At 33.9% G+C, this 18,329-nt stretch overlaps 2 protein-coding genes across 2 annotated transcripts; one reads left to right on the top strand and one right to left on the bottom strand.

Moving 5' to 3' along the window:
• Positions 1-4,147: 4,147 nt before the first annotated feature.
• Positions 4,148-9,251, top strand: LOC127092899 (protein N-terminal glutamine amidohydrolase). Its single transcript, XM_051031789.1, has 6 exons — positions 4,148-4,395; positions 4,534-4,639; positions 4,772-4,849; positions 5,377-5,504; positions 6,822-6,946; positions 8,879-9,251. Exons 1-6 carry the CDS (start codon positions 4,340-4,342, stop codon positions 9,043-9,045), a joined length of 660 nt encoding a protein of 219 aa, XP_050887746.1. The 5' UTR covers positions 4,148-4,339; the 3' UTR covers positions 9,046-9,251.
• A 2,175-nt stretch (positions 9,252-11,426) lies between these two features.
• Positions 11,427-15,451, bottom strand: LOC127094853 (serine/threonine-protein phosphatase 7 long form homolog). The gene is made up of 4 exons (XM_051033627.1): positions 14,819-15,451; positions 14,645-14,735; positions 13,534-14,557; positions 11,427-11,464 (listed from the first exon to the last, which is right to left on the bottom strand). The coding sequence occupies exons 1-4, from the start codon at positions 15,445-15,447 to the stop codon at positions 11,427-11,429; spliced, it is 1,782 nt and encodes a 593-aa protein (XP_050889584.1). The 5' UTR covers positions 15,448-15,451.
• Between the last annotated feature and the right edge of the window lie 2,878 nt (positions 15,452-18,329).

The following is an 18,329-nucleotide window of genomic DNA, read 5'->3' on the forward strand; positions in this document are numbered from 1 at the left end:
TTTTTCATCAACAAAAAGTTGAAAACAATCCCTCGCCACAATCCTCCTTGATGGAATAGTTAATTGGGGTTGTAATTGTTTGCATAACAATTTAAAGTCTTCCCCTTTAACTACCCTAAAAGCATGTTCATCTAGGATCACAAAGAGAGAAATAGCCTTCCTACAAGCTACCAAATTAAATCGTTGGCTTGCAGCAACCAAGCCACCACCCTCTCCACCAGCAAAGGAGAGGGCAGTTTGAGTAGGATCATTTTGTGGCATCTTGGTACATACTTTTGTATGAGCAAGCATGTTAGATGTCCCATGGGTTTTTGGATCATACAAATATTCCATATGACAGTGTTTGCAAGCAGCTACTGGTTCAATTTCATTAGGCAATTTAATAAAATAGTCCCAAGCAGGAGAGGATTTCCTAGGACCATTAGCATTTTGTTTTCTCTTCTTTCCAAGTGGAGGAAGCCCAACAACATGAATTTCATTGGCAACAACATCAGTTGCAGCAACACCAGATGTTAATGAAGAAGGTTCGTTTTGAGCAACATTCTCCATTACTGAAAATTAATGAAGATTATAATCAACACACAACCAACATCATTAACTCGTTAAGTGTTTATAGGCTTAGTTTCAAAGTTTGTCAATCTTATTTTCATGTAGTCATATGTATACTCTTATTTTCATGTAGTTGTTTCTACTAAATTTCTAAATCTAAAGTTTGTCTAGATGCTTGGTAGTTGTAGTATATTAGCTAGCTACACTTTTGAGAGTGTTTTAATTCTCTCTTATCTCACATGTGTATAATGGACTTATAAAAAATTGGAATATTGGATCAATTAGATGATTTATGACTTAAGTTTTAATTCTTACATTGGAATATTACTATCTTGAATATTCTCACATTAGAATATTTGATCAGTTTGTGTTTTATAGATCTTGATGTTTTCATAATGTGGACTTTATCACTATATTCTTGAATAGTCTAACTCTTGTAATTGATGAATTTTCATTCACTTATTTTTGTCTAACTTTGTCAATGTAACTCCATTGTAATTGATGAATTTTTCATAATATGTTCAAATTTGTAGTTTGTAATTCAAGTTAGCAATATTGGAATTTTGTAATTAATTAGATGATTTATGACTTAAGTTTTAATTTGTTATCTTATCACACAAGGTAGCAAACAAAATATTTAACAAGGTACCATTCTCTAATGATACTTTTATGTGATAAAAATTATTGTTTAATTAAGTTTCAACATAAGTTTAATTAAATTTCAACATAAGTTTCAATAAGGTAGCAAACCTTTATTTTCGTGTAACTGTTTCTAGTAAGTTTCAACAAGGTAGCAAACATAATATTCAACAAGATACTAAATAGAATATTCAACATGATACATCAACAACAACAACAATTAGTTTAATACCACAGTTTAGTAGCACAACTTACAATCAATTTTCTAGGCTATTTCCATTTACATGGAACAAATTCAAGTGGCTAAACAACATCAGAATGGTTTCTAGACCATTTCCTTTCTCTAATGATACTTTTATGTGCTGAAATTTGTTGTTTAGTTAAGTAAACTTAGTTATATTTTGTTTATTGTTGTATGCATTTTCACTTATTATAACAATAATGACTTAAAGGACCTATTCCTTTAAACTTTTAATAAGGTAGCAAACGAAATATTCAACATGATACATCGACATAGGCATACAAAGCATACATAAAATAAACTAAACTTACTGTTATTATACAAATTTCCAGCTCCTTGTATTTCTCCAGCTCCTTGCATTTCTACAGCCCCTTCCATATCTCGATAAATATAAAACAAATGGAGTTATTAAAACAGTATATAAAAGATTAAAGCTCTTAAAACATAAACAACGATCTAACCTTCCATTAACTCAAAGAACTCTTGAAATTACAAAATCTGAACATACAAAATCTGAAATCAAGAACAAAGAAAGACTTAGTGTTTAGAAAGCAAATACGAACATAAAAGAACGTAATTAAGATGGATAAGGATACAAATGGTTCTCTGCTTAGTGATGATGAAGGAGGAAAGGACGGTGATGACGGCGGAGGAGAGACATAGATAAGGATTTTGTTTTACTTTTGGAGATGAAGCAAGGTGACGACGCTAAAGCTTTAAGGTTTGGAGGAGAACTCTGAACTAAATCTGATTATGTTGGACTGTTAGTGCTACTTTCAGGTTAGGTTAGTGTAGTTTGGGTCCTTGGGTGTTGGGTTTCTACTGGGTGTCATAAAATTGGGTTGGGCCTAAGTTAGAATATTAATATAGAATTGGTCGGGCTCAAATTTTGTTGGGCCCGAAAAACAAAACTGAACCCGACCACACACACCCCTCTGAACCCGTTTGCAGCACCCATCCAACCCGTCAAACCGAGTTAACCTGACCCGAAACAGAATCCTGCAACCAGTTCAGTTAGTTATTCTCGGGTGGTTGTTTCTTGTCCACCCCTACTTGTACTTATGTCTATTTTACTATAGCTAAAGTCGGTTACTAATCAATAAAGTTAATTTTATATTTTATATTTTATATTTCTTAAATAAATATATTAAATTAACAGTTATTTGTTATAAAACTATATAATAAATGAATGACAAATAAATATTTAAAAATTAGTTAAAGTTGATTTTATTTAATAACTATCGGTAGAAGATCGTTGCGTCCACACAGGTAAGATCATCCATATTTTAAATTATTTGATAAAAATGTCATTAAAATATAGAAGAATAATTTTTTTTAATGTTTGTGTATGTGTCTTAATACATCTTTATATTTACATATATTAACAATAAATGATAAAATGTGGACTAAAAAAATATCAAGAGTAATTATCTTAACAATAGTTCTTTTAGTAATGAATATTGTCATGTTAATATAATTTAATTAATACAATTTGTTTGATCTAAGATAAATTTATTTGATATAGTATAAAATATATTTAGATGTGTATGTAAATTTGAAGTAAATTATTTAATTATAAAATAAATAATTTTATGAAGTCAGTTTTTTAAATAACCATACAAAAAATAAGTATTGTGATAATAGTGAATTAAGAATTTTAAAAGAAGTATTTTTTAATATCAAATTTTTTTAAATCACCTAAATTTTATATATTTATCTATCTATATATTGTAAAATTAAATAACTTATAAAAAATTGAAATAAGAATTAAACGATTTTCTTCACTGATGCATCACCGTCGTAGCACCGTACCAGTGTGTCCCACACAGACTTCACCGTCGTCGAATCAATAATTTTCTCAAACACGTTCATATCCATACACTGATGGATGTAGAACAAAGTCTTATAATCCTTCTTTCTCATATCACGCTGAGCATTTATCTGCGCATCTGTTACGTTTGCTGGAAGTGCAACAGAAATGTAACCGTCGTTGACGAGATCAAGAACATCTTGAGCGCCAAACAACACATGCATTTGAATCATCCACTGATTCCAATTCTTGCCATCGAACACTAGAAGCTTAGTACTCAGATTACCGTTTCCATTCATCTTCAACCTTGTGCAATCACTCAGATCATACTAAACACTAGTGTTTCCCAATCTCGCAAAATCAATAAGTGTGATTCTGTTACAATTCAGATTTAAAAATTCAACATGAATTCAATAAACAAAATCAATCACACAACGCCTCACCATTCACTCGTGCTTCCCTGTAGATATGAACCAAATTCTAGATATTAATTATTGGTGCACAAGTGAAGAAGATGACGATGAAGGAAGAGAACGAAGTGAAAGAGAATAACAAACTCTAACAAATTTCCACTATTATTCCACTAACGATGACACTGAGAATGATTAATGAACTACTTTTGCATACAACATGTTACATTACTTAATGGCTAAACACACTACTCACTTATATACATAAATAATAATGTTATATAAGCAAAATACTAAAATAGTGAATTGCCCTTCAATATTATCCTAAAAAAATTAAAATTAAATTAAATATTTCATAAAAAAATTAGTGGTTGTGATTAACTTATTGCATTACATGAATATCAATTAATATTTATTTATTTTAATTTTTTAATAAAAAAGCAATATATTTAGTCTTTAAAACAACCCATATAAAATACAGATTAAACTTAAAAAAAAAAAAAAAATTGAAAACCCCAAAATTTCTAGGGATTCGACCTATTTAATAAAGAAAAAATTATTATTGGGAGGGTTTGGATTTTGTTTCCGAGCTTGAAAGCGATTGGGTTTTGGGTTCTGCGTACTGCGTAGCACGTCTTTGTTTATATTAAAAGTAGCTACTGCACTGCACAGTGTCGAAGAAAGAGATCCATGGCAACGCCAACCACCATTGATGTTTCTCACTTCCACCACACTCCTTTTTATTGGTAATACTCTCTTCCTCCTTTTTATGCGTGTTTCATGCTATTAGATCAATAGTTTTTCTTCTTTTCAATTCTTGTATATGGAGTTTTTATGCTTTTTTTTTCCGTTATTTATTTATTTATTTATTTATTTATATATAGTGAGGAGAATGTGTACTTGCTTTGCAAGAAGTTGTGCAATGATGGAATATCGAATTCTGAAGGATCTGATCTTTTTGTTGTTTTCATCTCCAATGAAAAGAAGCAGGCATGTCATTTCTCTCACACAGAACATGATTCATAATTTTCTATTCACTTGTAATTTCTCTCCTTACTTGGTTACACTTGACAAAACTGATTGCATATATTTGGATTGAAAAGTATGTCTTAATTTTTGTAGATTCCACTTTGGAATCAAAAAGCTAGCAACAGGGCAGATGGGGCTGTTCTATGGGATTACCATGTCATTTGCATTCAGGTATTGTCAAATATGTATTTTCTTCGGTTTAGAACTAGAAATGATAGCTGAAATGATGAGGTAATGTCTTTGCTGCTGTGAATTGGTGTTTCCGATGTGGCGGAGAGGGGACTGACCTGCAAGGTTAGTAGTCCAACGGTCATGTCAGTGAGAGAATAAGAAGTAATGTGAGAGTGAAAATGAATTTGAATACTTGAAATGATGCGCTTTCCTCCTTATATAGTGTGAGCGGTTAAAACCGTCGGCGTGAGATGAGGTGTGTTGTGCGGTTGGCCGTTGACGCGTCTGGAGGGTGGAATCGTCTGCTCTTGGTAGAATGAGGGACTACCTACTCCACACGCTCTTTCGCGTGATGCTTCTCTTGGGCCTTCTGCTATAGGCGTTGCGAACGGCCTAAAACATATTTCATTTGAATGAGTTGAGGCACTTTATGGGTAGTTTGTTAACTAGGTTTTGAAACCTTTTTATTCTTTTTGTGATACTTATAATATGGATCATTTTCGTCACACTCTTCTTGTAATTGGCAGATTAATCAAGCAGGTGACAAACCACTAGTTTGGGACTTAGATTCAAAGCTTCCTTTTCCCTCACCTCTAGCTTCATATGTGTCTGAAACGATTCGCCCTTCCTTTCAACTTTTTTCTGATTATGATAGGTAATGCTCTATATTTGTTTCTACCATTTTGTTTTCAAATATTTTCTTTGATTAATAGTCTAAAATAGCCATCATCTGAAATTAAAACAAGATCGAATAACATCGGGCGAGTTTGGAAGATTATGGACATGCCTTTCTTTGCCAACTGCAATCTTAGGTCAGGTTGCAGACGACTCTCTAGAGATATGATATTGAAAACATGACAAATTTCATTTAGAGACTCGAAAATGAAGGAGAAAGAGGCCTTTTGAAAGGGAAGGATGGAGGGAGAATACTATCATTTAGGAAGAGCTAATTGAATGACCTCCTTTAACTTTTAGTTTTGATTTTTCAAATCATAATTGAAGTCATTGGCGCCATCATTAGCACCTCCACATTTTCCCTATCTCCAATAATTGCAGGACTTCCTAGAATCAATTAAATAATAAGTAGTTTCATCATTACTGAAGGAAATATCACAAGTACTTATGATGTCTTCTTTAAACCATCCACCCACTTAGCAAAATTAGCTTCAGGAAAATGGAAAAACCCCAAACTAGTAATTAGTATCACTCTAGTAGTGTTGTTAAAAATTGGTATAGCGCCTCTATATTGCTTTTGCTATTATGCATTGGAATTTGGGGTAGGCAGCCGATACGATATGTGAACTCCGCTATATTATAAATGGCGGTGTGTTTTGATATATCAGTTGTAGCGGTATGTAATGAATAGCAGAGTTGTGTGTTTTAGCGGTGTCCAAACATTTTTGTTAGGGAAAGCCTCTTTGCTTGGAAAATGGTCAATTAACTTCCAAACAATGTTAATATTTTTCATATATATATATTCAACCCTTCAACATTTTTGTTAGGGAAAGCCTCTTAAAAAGTTCTTCACATTAAATAAAATTTCAACACTTGATTTCAAACTACATGCCACACTATTCCTTAATTATTGAATCTTAATTTGCCATAGTCTTTTGTATCTTTCAATTTTAATGAAAAATGGTGATAATTAACACATAGCATCTTATCATAAAACATCTTATTGATGAAATCATATCATCAAATCCATTGTTTATAGAATCTCCTATTTACCCAGTACAAGAGGCATAAAGGTAAATGGTCAATTAGCTTTAATGAGTTATGCTTTGATGAGTAACTAGAAAGGACATTAAAGCACCAACCAACAACAAATAAACCCAATAACATAGCATCATATAACATATTATTGAGGAAACCAAATCCAATGTTTATAGAAAATGTCTTTCCTAATATGAAATAACCAATTAGAAGTAGATATTCAATTATTGTTAAGTATGAAATGATTTTTTTATGACAGATTATTCAGAATTGTGCATGCTCCTATCTTCCTTAGTTGTTTTGCATCTGATAGAAGACACATGAAAGGTTCTGATGGACATTGGATTGAAGAGCCTCCTCCACATGAACCCATAGTTGCTCAAGGTAATGACTTTGGAATAATTATTATGAAACAATGAACTTGTTTTTCTTTGAATAAACAAACCATTATGTCATATGTTGTGATAGAATGATATACGTGTGAGTGGAAAAAGTTACTGTCCCAAAATAACTTACTCATTTGTAAAATAAGATTTTTTCCAAAATGAGTGATCTTTTTCAATACTACTATTACTTAGTAAATGATTTGGTTGGATCTTTTCTTCACGTGGCTATGATGACGACGACGACGATGAACCTCTAGACTACGGTCGTTGTCTACCGAATTCGGTAGTAGGAGGTGTACCTGCAAATACTCAGCAGAAGCTGTGAGTATAAGGTTTTGAATTTTCGAATAGTGTGAAAATAAGTCTGAATCATTCGTTAGATTTTATAGGAGCAGTCTAGGGTTTAAAGGATGTAGAACCTTTCTTAATGACACCTGTCTCAGAGGACAAATGTCAGAGTATCTTGTAAACTGTCATCTGACGACCTTTAAGGTTTGGTAAGCCCTGATCAGGTGTGCCTCTAGGGCGTGTCCTTCCTCTGGTCAACTTTCCTTCCTAAAATTTGGGCGATCCAATACCATGTAGATTGGGCCTTGACCCACAGTACAGTTGACCCCAAGCCTTATTTGACTAGGTCAAATTAGGCCTTGTCATTGACTTGGCGTCCCTTAGCAGATACATGGACACGACCGGTCCTCAGAGTTTGTTAGATGACTGAGTTTACAGGATCCTCTGACATTTGGAGCTTGAGTAACAGTCTCCACATACTCTTCACCCCTTAGGATTTGTAGGGCTTTTGAGGACCACATTTCTTTATCAACAAAGGCCGCTTTGTTGAAAGAATGGGCGAACTCCTTAATAATGTCAGCGTAGATTCGATCATACTCAGGAAAATCTGTATCCTCATAAATCATCCTTCTCTGGCACAAACAAATGTGGTCTCCTGACCAGCACTGCGGGAACCTCGACTTGCAAGTGCATGACAACGTCCCTGCAACGTAGTCTGAACACAGACTACCTTATGGGCCACGGCAATCAATGTATTTGGAATCCTCGAGGGAGTCAGTGAAACCTTCAATGACTGTTCAAAGGAAACCAAGCCCTGGGGATCCTCGGACCTATCAAACTCCCAGACCGGAAGGAAAATGTTGAAGAAGACGTGCCAAGATCTCGAGGTATGCACAAAAGGCCCAAAAAACTAGGGTGCAACTAAGAAGCCGCGAGAGGAAGTTGTTTCAAAAGTCTCTTTGTTTGAATTTCACGAGGGGTAGGCGATACCCCATCTCCCAAAAGACAACACCGTGCATTGGAAATGAACAATTAAAGTACCGACTTTTTATACAGTCACCAGTTGTTTGAATGTCTACAACCATGTCAACAGTGCAGTGTTCCCCACGTCCAAGAAGGGTCTTGGACGGTACGGGTACTGTCCATCTGGCTCAGAATAGGGTGGCATCATCACAACTTGTACAGACCAAAACAACCAAAGAACAACCAATATATCAAGAACTAAGGTCGTGCCACCACCCATTCAGGCAGAAGCAGCCAGCGGATGTTTAGTTCAATAACTCCAGAACGCGCACAATGGAAATCAACAATGAGGGGTAGCCACGAATAGTAAATCTCAAGGGTCACAGAAAGAAAAACTTACCAGTTGGGAAAAAATTAAAGATGAAAAAGGATGATAACTTGCTGAACAGAGTTGTTCTCCACACTTCCATTATTAAAGGTTCATTATTTTGAAGCTATCAATTTTTTCCAGGTTATTTATACTTATTACTTAGGTTTAGCTTCTAGGTTCTAACATAGGTAAGGTCAAGCAGTTACAATTAGCACTGCTACAAGTAACACATTGCTATATTAACAGGATGAGCCATATGATGTTTGATGTTATTGAAGTTTTATTCTCATAGTATCTTCATCTATGCAGATGGAACCGAGCACAACCTGAACGAATACTTTAACATATCCGGTTCAGATGCTATCACGGATATTAAAACCAGTTCAGTCAAAGATGCAGTGTTCACCCAGAAACACGGTATCGTGATAAAGGAAAATCAGCTTGAAGAATTATTTTCTCATATATCTTTACAATAGCAGCACGATTCAAATTAGATATATCATATTATTGATCTGGGTTTGTTCATGTTCTGATGTTCAGCTATCATCTTTTAATTTAAAGATGCTTGATTAAATACTGTTGCATTAAATTGGAAAGGTAATACTACTCTCACCCTATTAAAATTGTAAATAAAAATATTTGAAAGACCATTAAGGCAAGTACATCTAACCTAATTACTACTCCCGCCATTCCATTCACGTTTGCAATTATATATTTTTAACTTAAAGTAAATAGCTTTGAGATAATGTAACATCATTCATTTTTATGTGTAATTTTTATTTGCTGTCAAAGTAAAAAGGTTTATTATTTGCTCATTACAAATAATCATTTATGTTTTCAGAAGTAATTATAATAAAAATCAAATATTTTTAAAAAATTATTCACATTGATAATGGATAACAAATATACTAAAATGTAATTATCATATGCATTATTTTAAAGTTAATTGTACTCCACTGATTTTAAAATAGAGAAAATTTTTAGGTTGTCAATTTTTTTTAAAAAATTGTTTATTTATAAATATCAATAGTTTACTTATATTAATTGAATGGTCGTGATTGACTCAATAATGAAGTCATGGTGCACATGATTAATCGAATGGTCATGATTAATCGAATGGTCGAGATTGACTCAGTTATCATGACTTTGTTCGAATCCTATGAGTGGTAAGCAATTCAAATCTCTTGAGCATGTCATCATGGTTTAATCACTCACTTAGGCGTATGTAAATTTCATTATTTTTGAGGTCAATCCTCATGCAGTTGTGTGAAAAACATACACTTGAAAATAAAATATACTTGGGTGTTTAAAACCAAACCAACCCAATAGAAAACCCCAAACCAAACCAAAACCGCAAAAAATCGCATTTGGTTCGGATCCGTTTGGGTCATTCTCTAACAAAACCGCACGGTTTGGTTTGGTTTGCGGTTTGTATTTTTCAAACCGAACTAAACCAAACCAAACCGCATTATGTTACAACTCAAACTTCAATTATCCCTCATCCAACCCAAAACTCAAACTTAGTATGCCTTAATCTTACAATTAAAAATGATTTTCTCTTACTCTCACTTAGGATTTCAATTTCAACCTTCTTAAATCTCTCCCAGTAGTATCGCACATTCTTCTCATCTTCTTTACCATGTACGTTTCGCTTTTTTTACTCTAATATTTCATCTCTTATGTTCTTTCTTTTTTATCTTTTATGTTACTATTTTCTCTTTCAATTACGTTTTTATCGCACATTTCTTCTCAATCCCGCATCTCATATGTTCTTTTTTTCATCTTCTCTAATCTCTCATCTCATATGTTTTTTTATGTTTTATTATAATGTCTTTGATATTATTTTATTCTACTATTATATATATATATATATATATATATATATATATATATATATATATATATATTTTATTCCATTTTTGTCTAATATAATTTTGTGTATATTGAATGCGAAGTTTTTGTTTAAATATGATAAGTTTATATATATATATATATATATATTATATTATATATATATATATATATATATATAATATATATATATATATATATATATAATATATATATATATATATATATATATATATATAATATATATATATATATATATTTTTATTCCATTTTTGTCTAATATAATTTTGTGTATATTGAATGCGAAGTTTTTGTTTAAATATGATAAGTTTTTATGTTATTTAGTAATGTATGAATGACTAAATACAAAGTTACGTTGTTATCTATAGGTGTATGTATGACTCAATAAAAATATTATAAAAAACCGAACCAACCGAACCAATCCAAACAACATTGGTTTGATTTGGTTTTATTTCTAAAAGTCAACCGAACCAAACCGAACCGCATGCTTTTTTCTCTTGCGGTTCGGATGACTTTTATCGTCAAAACCGCCCAAACCGCACCGCGAACACCCCTACTTAAAGCGGCTTTGGCCCTCGAAAACTAAAGGAGTAATTGGTTATAGTTTCACTCTATTTATACTTCCTCCGTTCTTTTTTAAGTGTTATTTTTTGACTTTTTGCACATACCAAGAAAGTTAATCATTATTGTTACTTTTTAAACAATAATTCTCTTTTTACCTATAATATCCTTAATTATATATTACATTCATTTTACTTTTTCTCTCTCTATAATAATTACATAGGGGTAATTTTGACAAACATACATTTAATACTATCTTGAACTTTGCAAGTGACACTTAAAAAGAAATAAAAAATTATCAAGAAAGTGACACTTAAAAAGGAACGGAGGGAGTAATTTACTATCATTACTCTTTTGCTTAATCAATTTTGTTTTTTTTCTTTTCATTTTTATTACATTTTAAAAACAAATGCACGTAACACACTCATACCCATGCGATCGTACGGATATCCAAACCAGAATCTGTATGAATGCACGAGTTATTACAATTTTTATATAATTAAAAAAAATAAAAATAAAAATATTTTAAATAATATATGAATCCAAACACATGTAAAATATATTTATGTTACTAATATTTTTTTACAATTAAAATAATATTTGTAAATACTATGTTATTAGTTTATATTTATAAAACTAAATAATTACATAAATATTTTTATAAATAATGTCAAAATAAAATTAATATTTACATACGAAAAAATATACGGTTGATCCAAATATTTGTATATATGAAAAAACTATATTTATACTCTAAATATAAATAAAAATATGTTTTTTTTTTAAAAATAATAAACTTTCTTGGTTAAATAATTTTATTTTTATATTTTTTACATTCTTATTATATTTTAATAGCAAATGTGCGTAACACATCAATCTTCGTGCGAACGCACGGATATTCAGACCAGAATCCGTGCACGAGTTATTACATTTTTTGAACAATTGAAAAAAATAAAAATAAATATATTTAAAATAATGTATGAATCCTAACACGGAAAAAATTTGTTGTTTTAAAATTATTTATATTAGTAATATTTTTATTTTAAAATTATTTTTAATTTAAAATACAATATTTTTAAAGATAATATATAGAAAACTGAGCTACATATTATTAATATAATTATTTCACTAATGGAAAATGTTATTCTTAAATTAATAAGTGAATCTTATATTTTTTGTTATAAACGAGAATAAATTGTCTTTTGATTTAAATATTTTTATATATGGAAAAATTATATTTGTGATCCATATATATAAATTAAAACATATATTTTTTTAAAATAATAAATTATTTTGATAAAACAATTTTTTTATTCTTATTATATTTTAAAAACATATAGGCCTAATACACCATAAAAAACTTTGTTTTACATTCTCAGATAAAAAAGATAAATGACTTATTCAATCATGGCTCAACATTTCCAAAACTCCAGTCATAAGAGTTGACCAAAAGGCATATTGCTTTTGGGGTAGAATCAAATAAGGGTATGACAAAGCTTGAAGAAATGGAACAGTCTACCCTTAAATCTCGATGGCATTTATTGAATAAACATTACTAATGGTTTTGTGGCAGCTATGAATTGTTTGTTGCTGTAACGAGAAACCGACGTTATGGATGATACACACAAGCTTTTTGTATTATTAGATCAACATTTCACATTGCAGCACACATGAAGATTTTTTAAGGACGGACCTAAATAGAAGGGACAAAGGATGAACAATTCTTCCAAGAGATCAAAGGCAACATCTATTAGAATATACTCATCAACCTCTAATATAAAAAGTTGCATCGATTGTTCATGATACAATAGTGCAACTCAAATTGATCACCAATGGGACAAAAGGCGGCGAAAAGGAGGGCAAGGAAAAATGAATTTTTTTTTTAAATATCCAGAAATTTCAAAAAAATTTCAAAAATATCCAATTTTTCAAAATAATTACACAAATGGCCAAAATTGGCCATTTTTTACACTTAGGCGCCACCCTAGGTGGCGCCTACCCTTAATGGGTAGGGCAAGTCGCCACTAGGGGTGGCGCCTATGCCCAATCCATTTTTTTTTTTTTTTTTTTTTTTTTTTTAATGTTTTTTTTTTTTTTTTAATTTTTTTTTATTTATAAATTTATGTTTTTTATTAAGTATATTAATTTATGTTCACACATATATATAAATAAATTTTTTTATTTATATATATATATATATATATATATATATATATATATATTAATTTATATATATATATTAATTTTTATATATATATATTAATATAATTTATAAGTAATTAATATTATTTGAAAATTTTTGGAAAAAAAATTAATTTATATGTATAAAGATATGATAGACAATATTTTTAAAGATAAAGATAAAGATATAAAGATAATAAACAGAAAATATTTTTATTTAAATAATAGACAAGGCAAATATTACAAAGATATGATTAATCACATATGATGCGGTCCCTTGTACGATCCGCACGGGGGAGGTCTAGTTACTCGCCTAGACGGTTCACGTGGTGGTGGTGCTTCCCTATTACCTCCCCTTGCCCTAACGCGCCCCCTTGCCGCTTGCCGTTGTGGTTCGGTGGAAGTCCCTTCAGTGCTGTAGGAAAGACGGGTCCCCTCTGCGCCCTCGAAGCTTTGTCTCGGTGGGACAAACTGACTACTGCTGGGTGCGCCCTCGAATTGTGGTCTTTGGTAGTTTAGGGTTGAATCGGGTTGGCCAAAGTGCAATGTTTGTTGTGGTGTGTAGTAGTCCTGTTGGTAGTCCTCTTGTATACCCGTGTCGGGGCTAGGTGGAGGACTGGAAGAGCTTGGGAAATTGTCGTGTTGGAAGTGTTGGGATTGGTGGAAGTATGGGGATTGATATTGTGGTAGGTGTTGGGACTGTTGATGGTGGTGGGAATGTTGAGTTTGTTGTTGGTAGTCTTCATGGTATTGGGATTGAGTTTGTGGTATGTATTGTTGATTTGGTTGGGGGGTGGACATGTGTTGTGGTTGTTGTTGTTGGTAATATGGTGGTGGTGGTTGTTGTTGGTAATAAGGAGGTGGTGGTTGTTGTTGGTAAAATGGTTGTGGTGGTTGTTGTTGGTAATAAGGTGGTGGTTGTTGTTGTTGGGAATACTGTGGTGGTTGTTGTTGTTGGAAATATGGCTGTTGCATCCGGGGATCGTCCAAATAGAACGGGTCAGACACAATCATTTCTGGATTGGTATTTGCTCTATACCATTCCACATATTCCCTTGTCGGCTTCATTTCGTTGGGCGCCACCGGAAATTGTAGAACATAGTGGGCACGGTCTTTCCACATTTTTCGAAAGTCCTTAGCAAATTCCTTCCAATTTTGGGCATACCACTGGTGGCTGACTTTTTTTAGATGCCAAGGTTCCATGGACATTGGGGGGCCTGGGATGTCTTGATGCATTCCGAATTGAAGCTTGACACGGTCACTTTGGTGCATCTCCACAGTGGTGAACCGCATTATGGCCGTTTTTGCTGTCCAAACAGCTGCATCTTCGGGGTTGGGTTGATGTTCCAATCCCAAATATGGCCTCCAAATAAACTGCAAAGAAAAAAGTAAATATGTTATTTATCGAGAATGCATGACATTAAAAAATCAGTTAGAAGTTGAGTGATTTAGTGGTAATACATCCTGTGCTCGGAGACGATCCAACAGTTGACGATAAAATATAATTTTATTTTTGGGGGTAAGACTGTAATCCAGACCGGTTGTAATGAACCTAAACAAAAAAAGATAAATAATATTAGTTACAAATACGTATAGAATAAATATATACAAAATGAAATAAGATCATAAATTTACCTAGTTGCGTAGGGGAAGGAGTAGTCATTAGGATTTTCTGGGGCTAGCCTCGGCAATCTCCACCACCCCCATGTTTGAAGCAAAAAAGCACATCCGGAAAATGTACAGTGCTCATTTTGTGCATTTTTACACAAAGAGCTATATAGGAATGCTAACACTGCAGAACCCCAACTATATGTGCTTATTCTATCAATGTCCCCGAGCAAACTCAAGTACATAAAATTTATGCTATTTCCCGTCCCTTCGGGAAATAGCAAGTTCCCAAACAATAGCATAATGTAAACCCGGGTTTTTATGACTTTTTCTTGTTCGGAGGATTCCTCAGTCAAAGTTATGGAGTCGTGGTACAATTGTAGGCTAGATAATTTAATACCCTGACCCCTTGCTTTGGCAGACCCCTCACCCTCGACCAGATCTACCCCCAACATTTGAACACATATTTGGTTAGGCTGTTGAACATTTCCGGTGACAGGCTTACCATCTATTCTAAGACCTAAAAGCATGTACACGTCCTCTAATGTGACGGTACATTCACCAGTTGGTAGGTGAAAGGTGTGTGTCTCAGGTCTCCAACGTTCACACAGAGCCAAAATGAATTTGGCATCAATGGTGGCATTTACGACATGCATTACATGACCGAAACCCGCACGCTCTATGTAAGGTACGCACCATGGGTCTGGATAAGGCAGGGTGTGAACGTTGACGAAATTTCTTGGGATCCTTTAAAAACAAACAATATAAAAAATTATTATATTGGACTTTTAAAAAACTAATTACAAACATACGAAAGAGGCAATGTTCAAGAAGAACTTACAAATGAGGCAATGTTTGCCCTAGTTCCTCTGTGTTCTTGGCCCATGGTAAGAAGCGACATGACTGCAATGTAGGAAGAAGCTTGGTGGATGAGAAGTTTCGCCTGAGTTCTCTGAATAAAAGTGTTAGTGGTAGATGAAAACTTGCAAGAATGACCCTCTATTTATACTCTTTTTCAAGTAAACTGAATATGCAAAAATGTGACAAGTTTAAGGCATGCGTGGTAGTGTTGGCATGCATTGGTGGAATCTGATGATGCAGAAACGTGACAAGTGTGAGGCATGCGTGGGAATCTTGCAGAATAGGTGCAGACTACGTGGCAGTGTTGGCATGCATAGGTGCAGACTAGGTGGGAGTGGTCATGTCTTGGGGAAGACTTGGTGGAATCTGATGATGCAGAAACGTGACAAGTGTGAGGCATGCGTGGGAATCTTGCAGAATAGGTGCAGACTACGTGGCAGTGTTGGCATGCATAGGTGCAGACTAGGTGGGAGTGGTCATGTCTTGGGGAAGACTTGGTGGAATCTGATGATGCAGAAACGTGACAAGTGTGAGGCATGCGTGGGAATCTTGCAGAATAGGTGTCACACTGTACAGGTCAGATGAGAAGTTAAGTGTCACAGAGATAGTAGAATCCAATTTTAGCTTTGATATCCCCCAAAAATTTATTTAACGGTTGAAATTTGACTTTCAAATATTCATTATTGTGGTGTACGCGTGCACTTTCAAATATTTATCAAAAAGAAAACAAATAATTATATTGTAATTAAATTATTTTATGTTTTATTACAACTTTAAATTGAATACTTCATTTAGTTACGCCATACTAATTGGCGTATATGTGTTATAAAAGTACAAAAAGTCCAAAACACCTGCATGGGAATCTCTGAGACTAAGCTCAGGCTAGGTGGATAGGTTGGCATGCATTAGTACAGACTAGGTGGGAGTGTTGCATTCAAGGGTGTGACACGTGTAAGGCATGCGTGGGAATCTCTGAGACTTGGTGGTGAATACTTGATGGGGAACAGGCATGCATGGTAAAACTTGACCACCAAGTCTTCACCACCAAGTCTCAGAGATTCCCACGCATGCCTTACACGTGTCACACCCTTGAATGCAACACTCCCACCTAGTCTGTACTAATGCATGCCAACCTATCCACCTAGCCTGAGCTTAGTCTCAGAGATTCCCATGCATGCCTGTTGCCCATCAAGTCTTCACCACCAAGTCTCAGAGATTCCCACGCATGCCTTACACGTGTCAAGGGGTGGTAAATTAAAAATGTTGGATAAATATATGGAGGGATTAAACTCCCCTCACTGATAAAGAGATTCTTAAAATCGTGTTAGTAGTTTCTTACAAATAAAGTAAAATAGTGATTATGTGTTTAAAATAATATTCAATCTTATTTACGCTTAATTATTTATTTTAAATAAGATTCCCACGCATGCCTCACACTTGTCACATTTTTTTTGTCATCAGAATCCACCAAGTCTTCCCCAAGACAAGACAAGTCCCACCTAGTCTGCACCAATGCATGCCAACACTACCACCTAGTCTGCACCAATGCATGCCAACACTACCACCTAGTCTGCACCTATTCTGCAAGATTCCCATGCATGCCTTCCACGTGTCACACACATATCTTCACAGCAATCTTCACACACATATCTTCACAGCAATCTTCAGTAAGATTCTTGCAGTATAAATATTCACACACATTTTCGCAAAGGTATTCACAATATCTTCACACCAATCTTCACAAAACCTTGACAATATCTTCACAAAACCTTCACAAAACCTTCACAAAACCTTCACAAAACCTTCACAATGTCTTCACAAAACATGTCATCTTCTTCACAATACAAAGTCAAAGCTCACGTCAACGGTGAGACTTATGAATGTGATATGTCTGGCTTCCTATTTAGAAACACCGAATGCACTCGGTTTTGTCTAAATAGAGGAGCTGACTTCTCTTATCTGAAAAGGAAGATTGAGTCCAAACTAAGACAACCCGTGTCCCAAATTTTTATCAACAACCTTTTTTTTCAGAAAACAACTCTGTCAAGTTTTATAAGTCATTGATTCAAAATGACATGGAGACACAATACATGCTTCGTAACCATGAGTACTCTGGTTACGAATACATAGTGTTGTACATTGTGTTGGAACAACCTCAACCAACTCAGAATATTCAATCACAGGTTATTGATCCTGTGATTGATGACGAACAAGATGCTGAGCACCACGTTGAAGACGATGTGGTTGATGATGCTGAAGACGTGGTTGATGACTTGGTGAACCGTCATTCTGAAGACGAAGACCAACCTCAAATACCTATAGCGCAACGCTACTCACCTCCTGCGCACTTCACAACACTTAACTTGGGCGAGGATGAGCCCTCATCAGATATGTTCTACAACCCATATATGAGGTCTGATGAGGACTTAAAGAAGGGTGACCAATTTCGGACCAAGGAAGAGTGTCTGTTAGCAATAAAGAACTGGCACTTGAAAAATTGTGTTGACTTCGATGTTATCAAATCAAATCCGGAAAGATACGTTATTGTATGCAAAAATCCGGAGTGTGGATATAGGTTGATGGCATCGTACAAGAAGAAGCATAATGCGTGGGTGATAGGGTCCATATCTCAATCTCACATTTGCGTCAACACCAACATGGCACAGGATCATCGCAA

This window comes from Lathyrus oleraceus, chromosome 6 (genome assembly GCF_024323335.1).
Source record: "Lathyrus oleraceus cultivar Zhongwan6 chromosome 6, CAAS_Psat_ZW6_1.0, whole genome shotgun sequence".
NCBI classification, from domain to species: domain Eukaryota; kingdom Viridiplantae; phylum Streptophyta; class Magnoliopsida; order Fabales; family Fabaceae; genus Lathyrus; species Lathyrus oleraceus.

Coding starts and splice junctions, on each gene's coding strand:
- LOC127092899 (XM_051031789.1), top strand. CDS start 4,340: ATGGCAACGCCAACCACCATTGATGTTTCTCACTTCCACCACACTCCT. Junction 4,850..5,376: donor ACCATGTCATTTGCATTCAG/GTATTGTCAAAT, acceptor TGTAATTGGCAG/ATTAATCAAGCAGGTGACAA. Junction 5,505..6,821: donor CTTTTTTCTGATTATGATAG/GTAATGCTCTAT, acceptor TTTTTATGACAG/ATTATTCAGAATTGTGCATG.
- LOC127094853 (XM_051033627.1), bottom strand. CDS start 15,447: ATGCATGTCGTAAATGCCACCATTGATGCCAAATTCATTTTGGCTCTG. Junction 14,736..14,818: donor TCCTTCCCCTACGCAACTAG/GTAAATTTATGA, acceptor TTTTTTGTTTAG/GTTCATTACAACCGGTCTGG. Junction 11,465..13,533: donor GCGCGTTAGGGCAAGGGGAG/GTAATAGGGAAG, acceptor GCATTCATACAG/ATTCTGGTTTGGATATCCGT.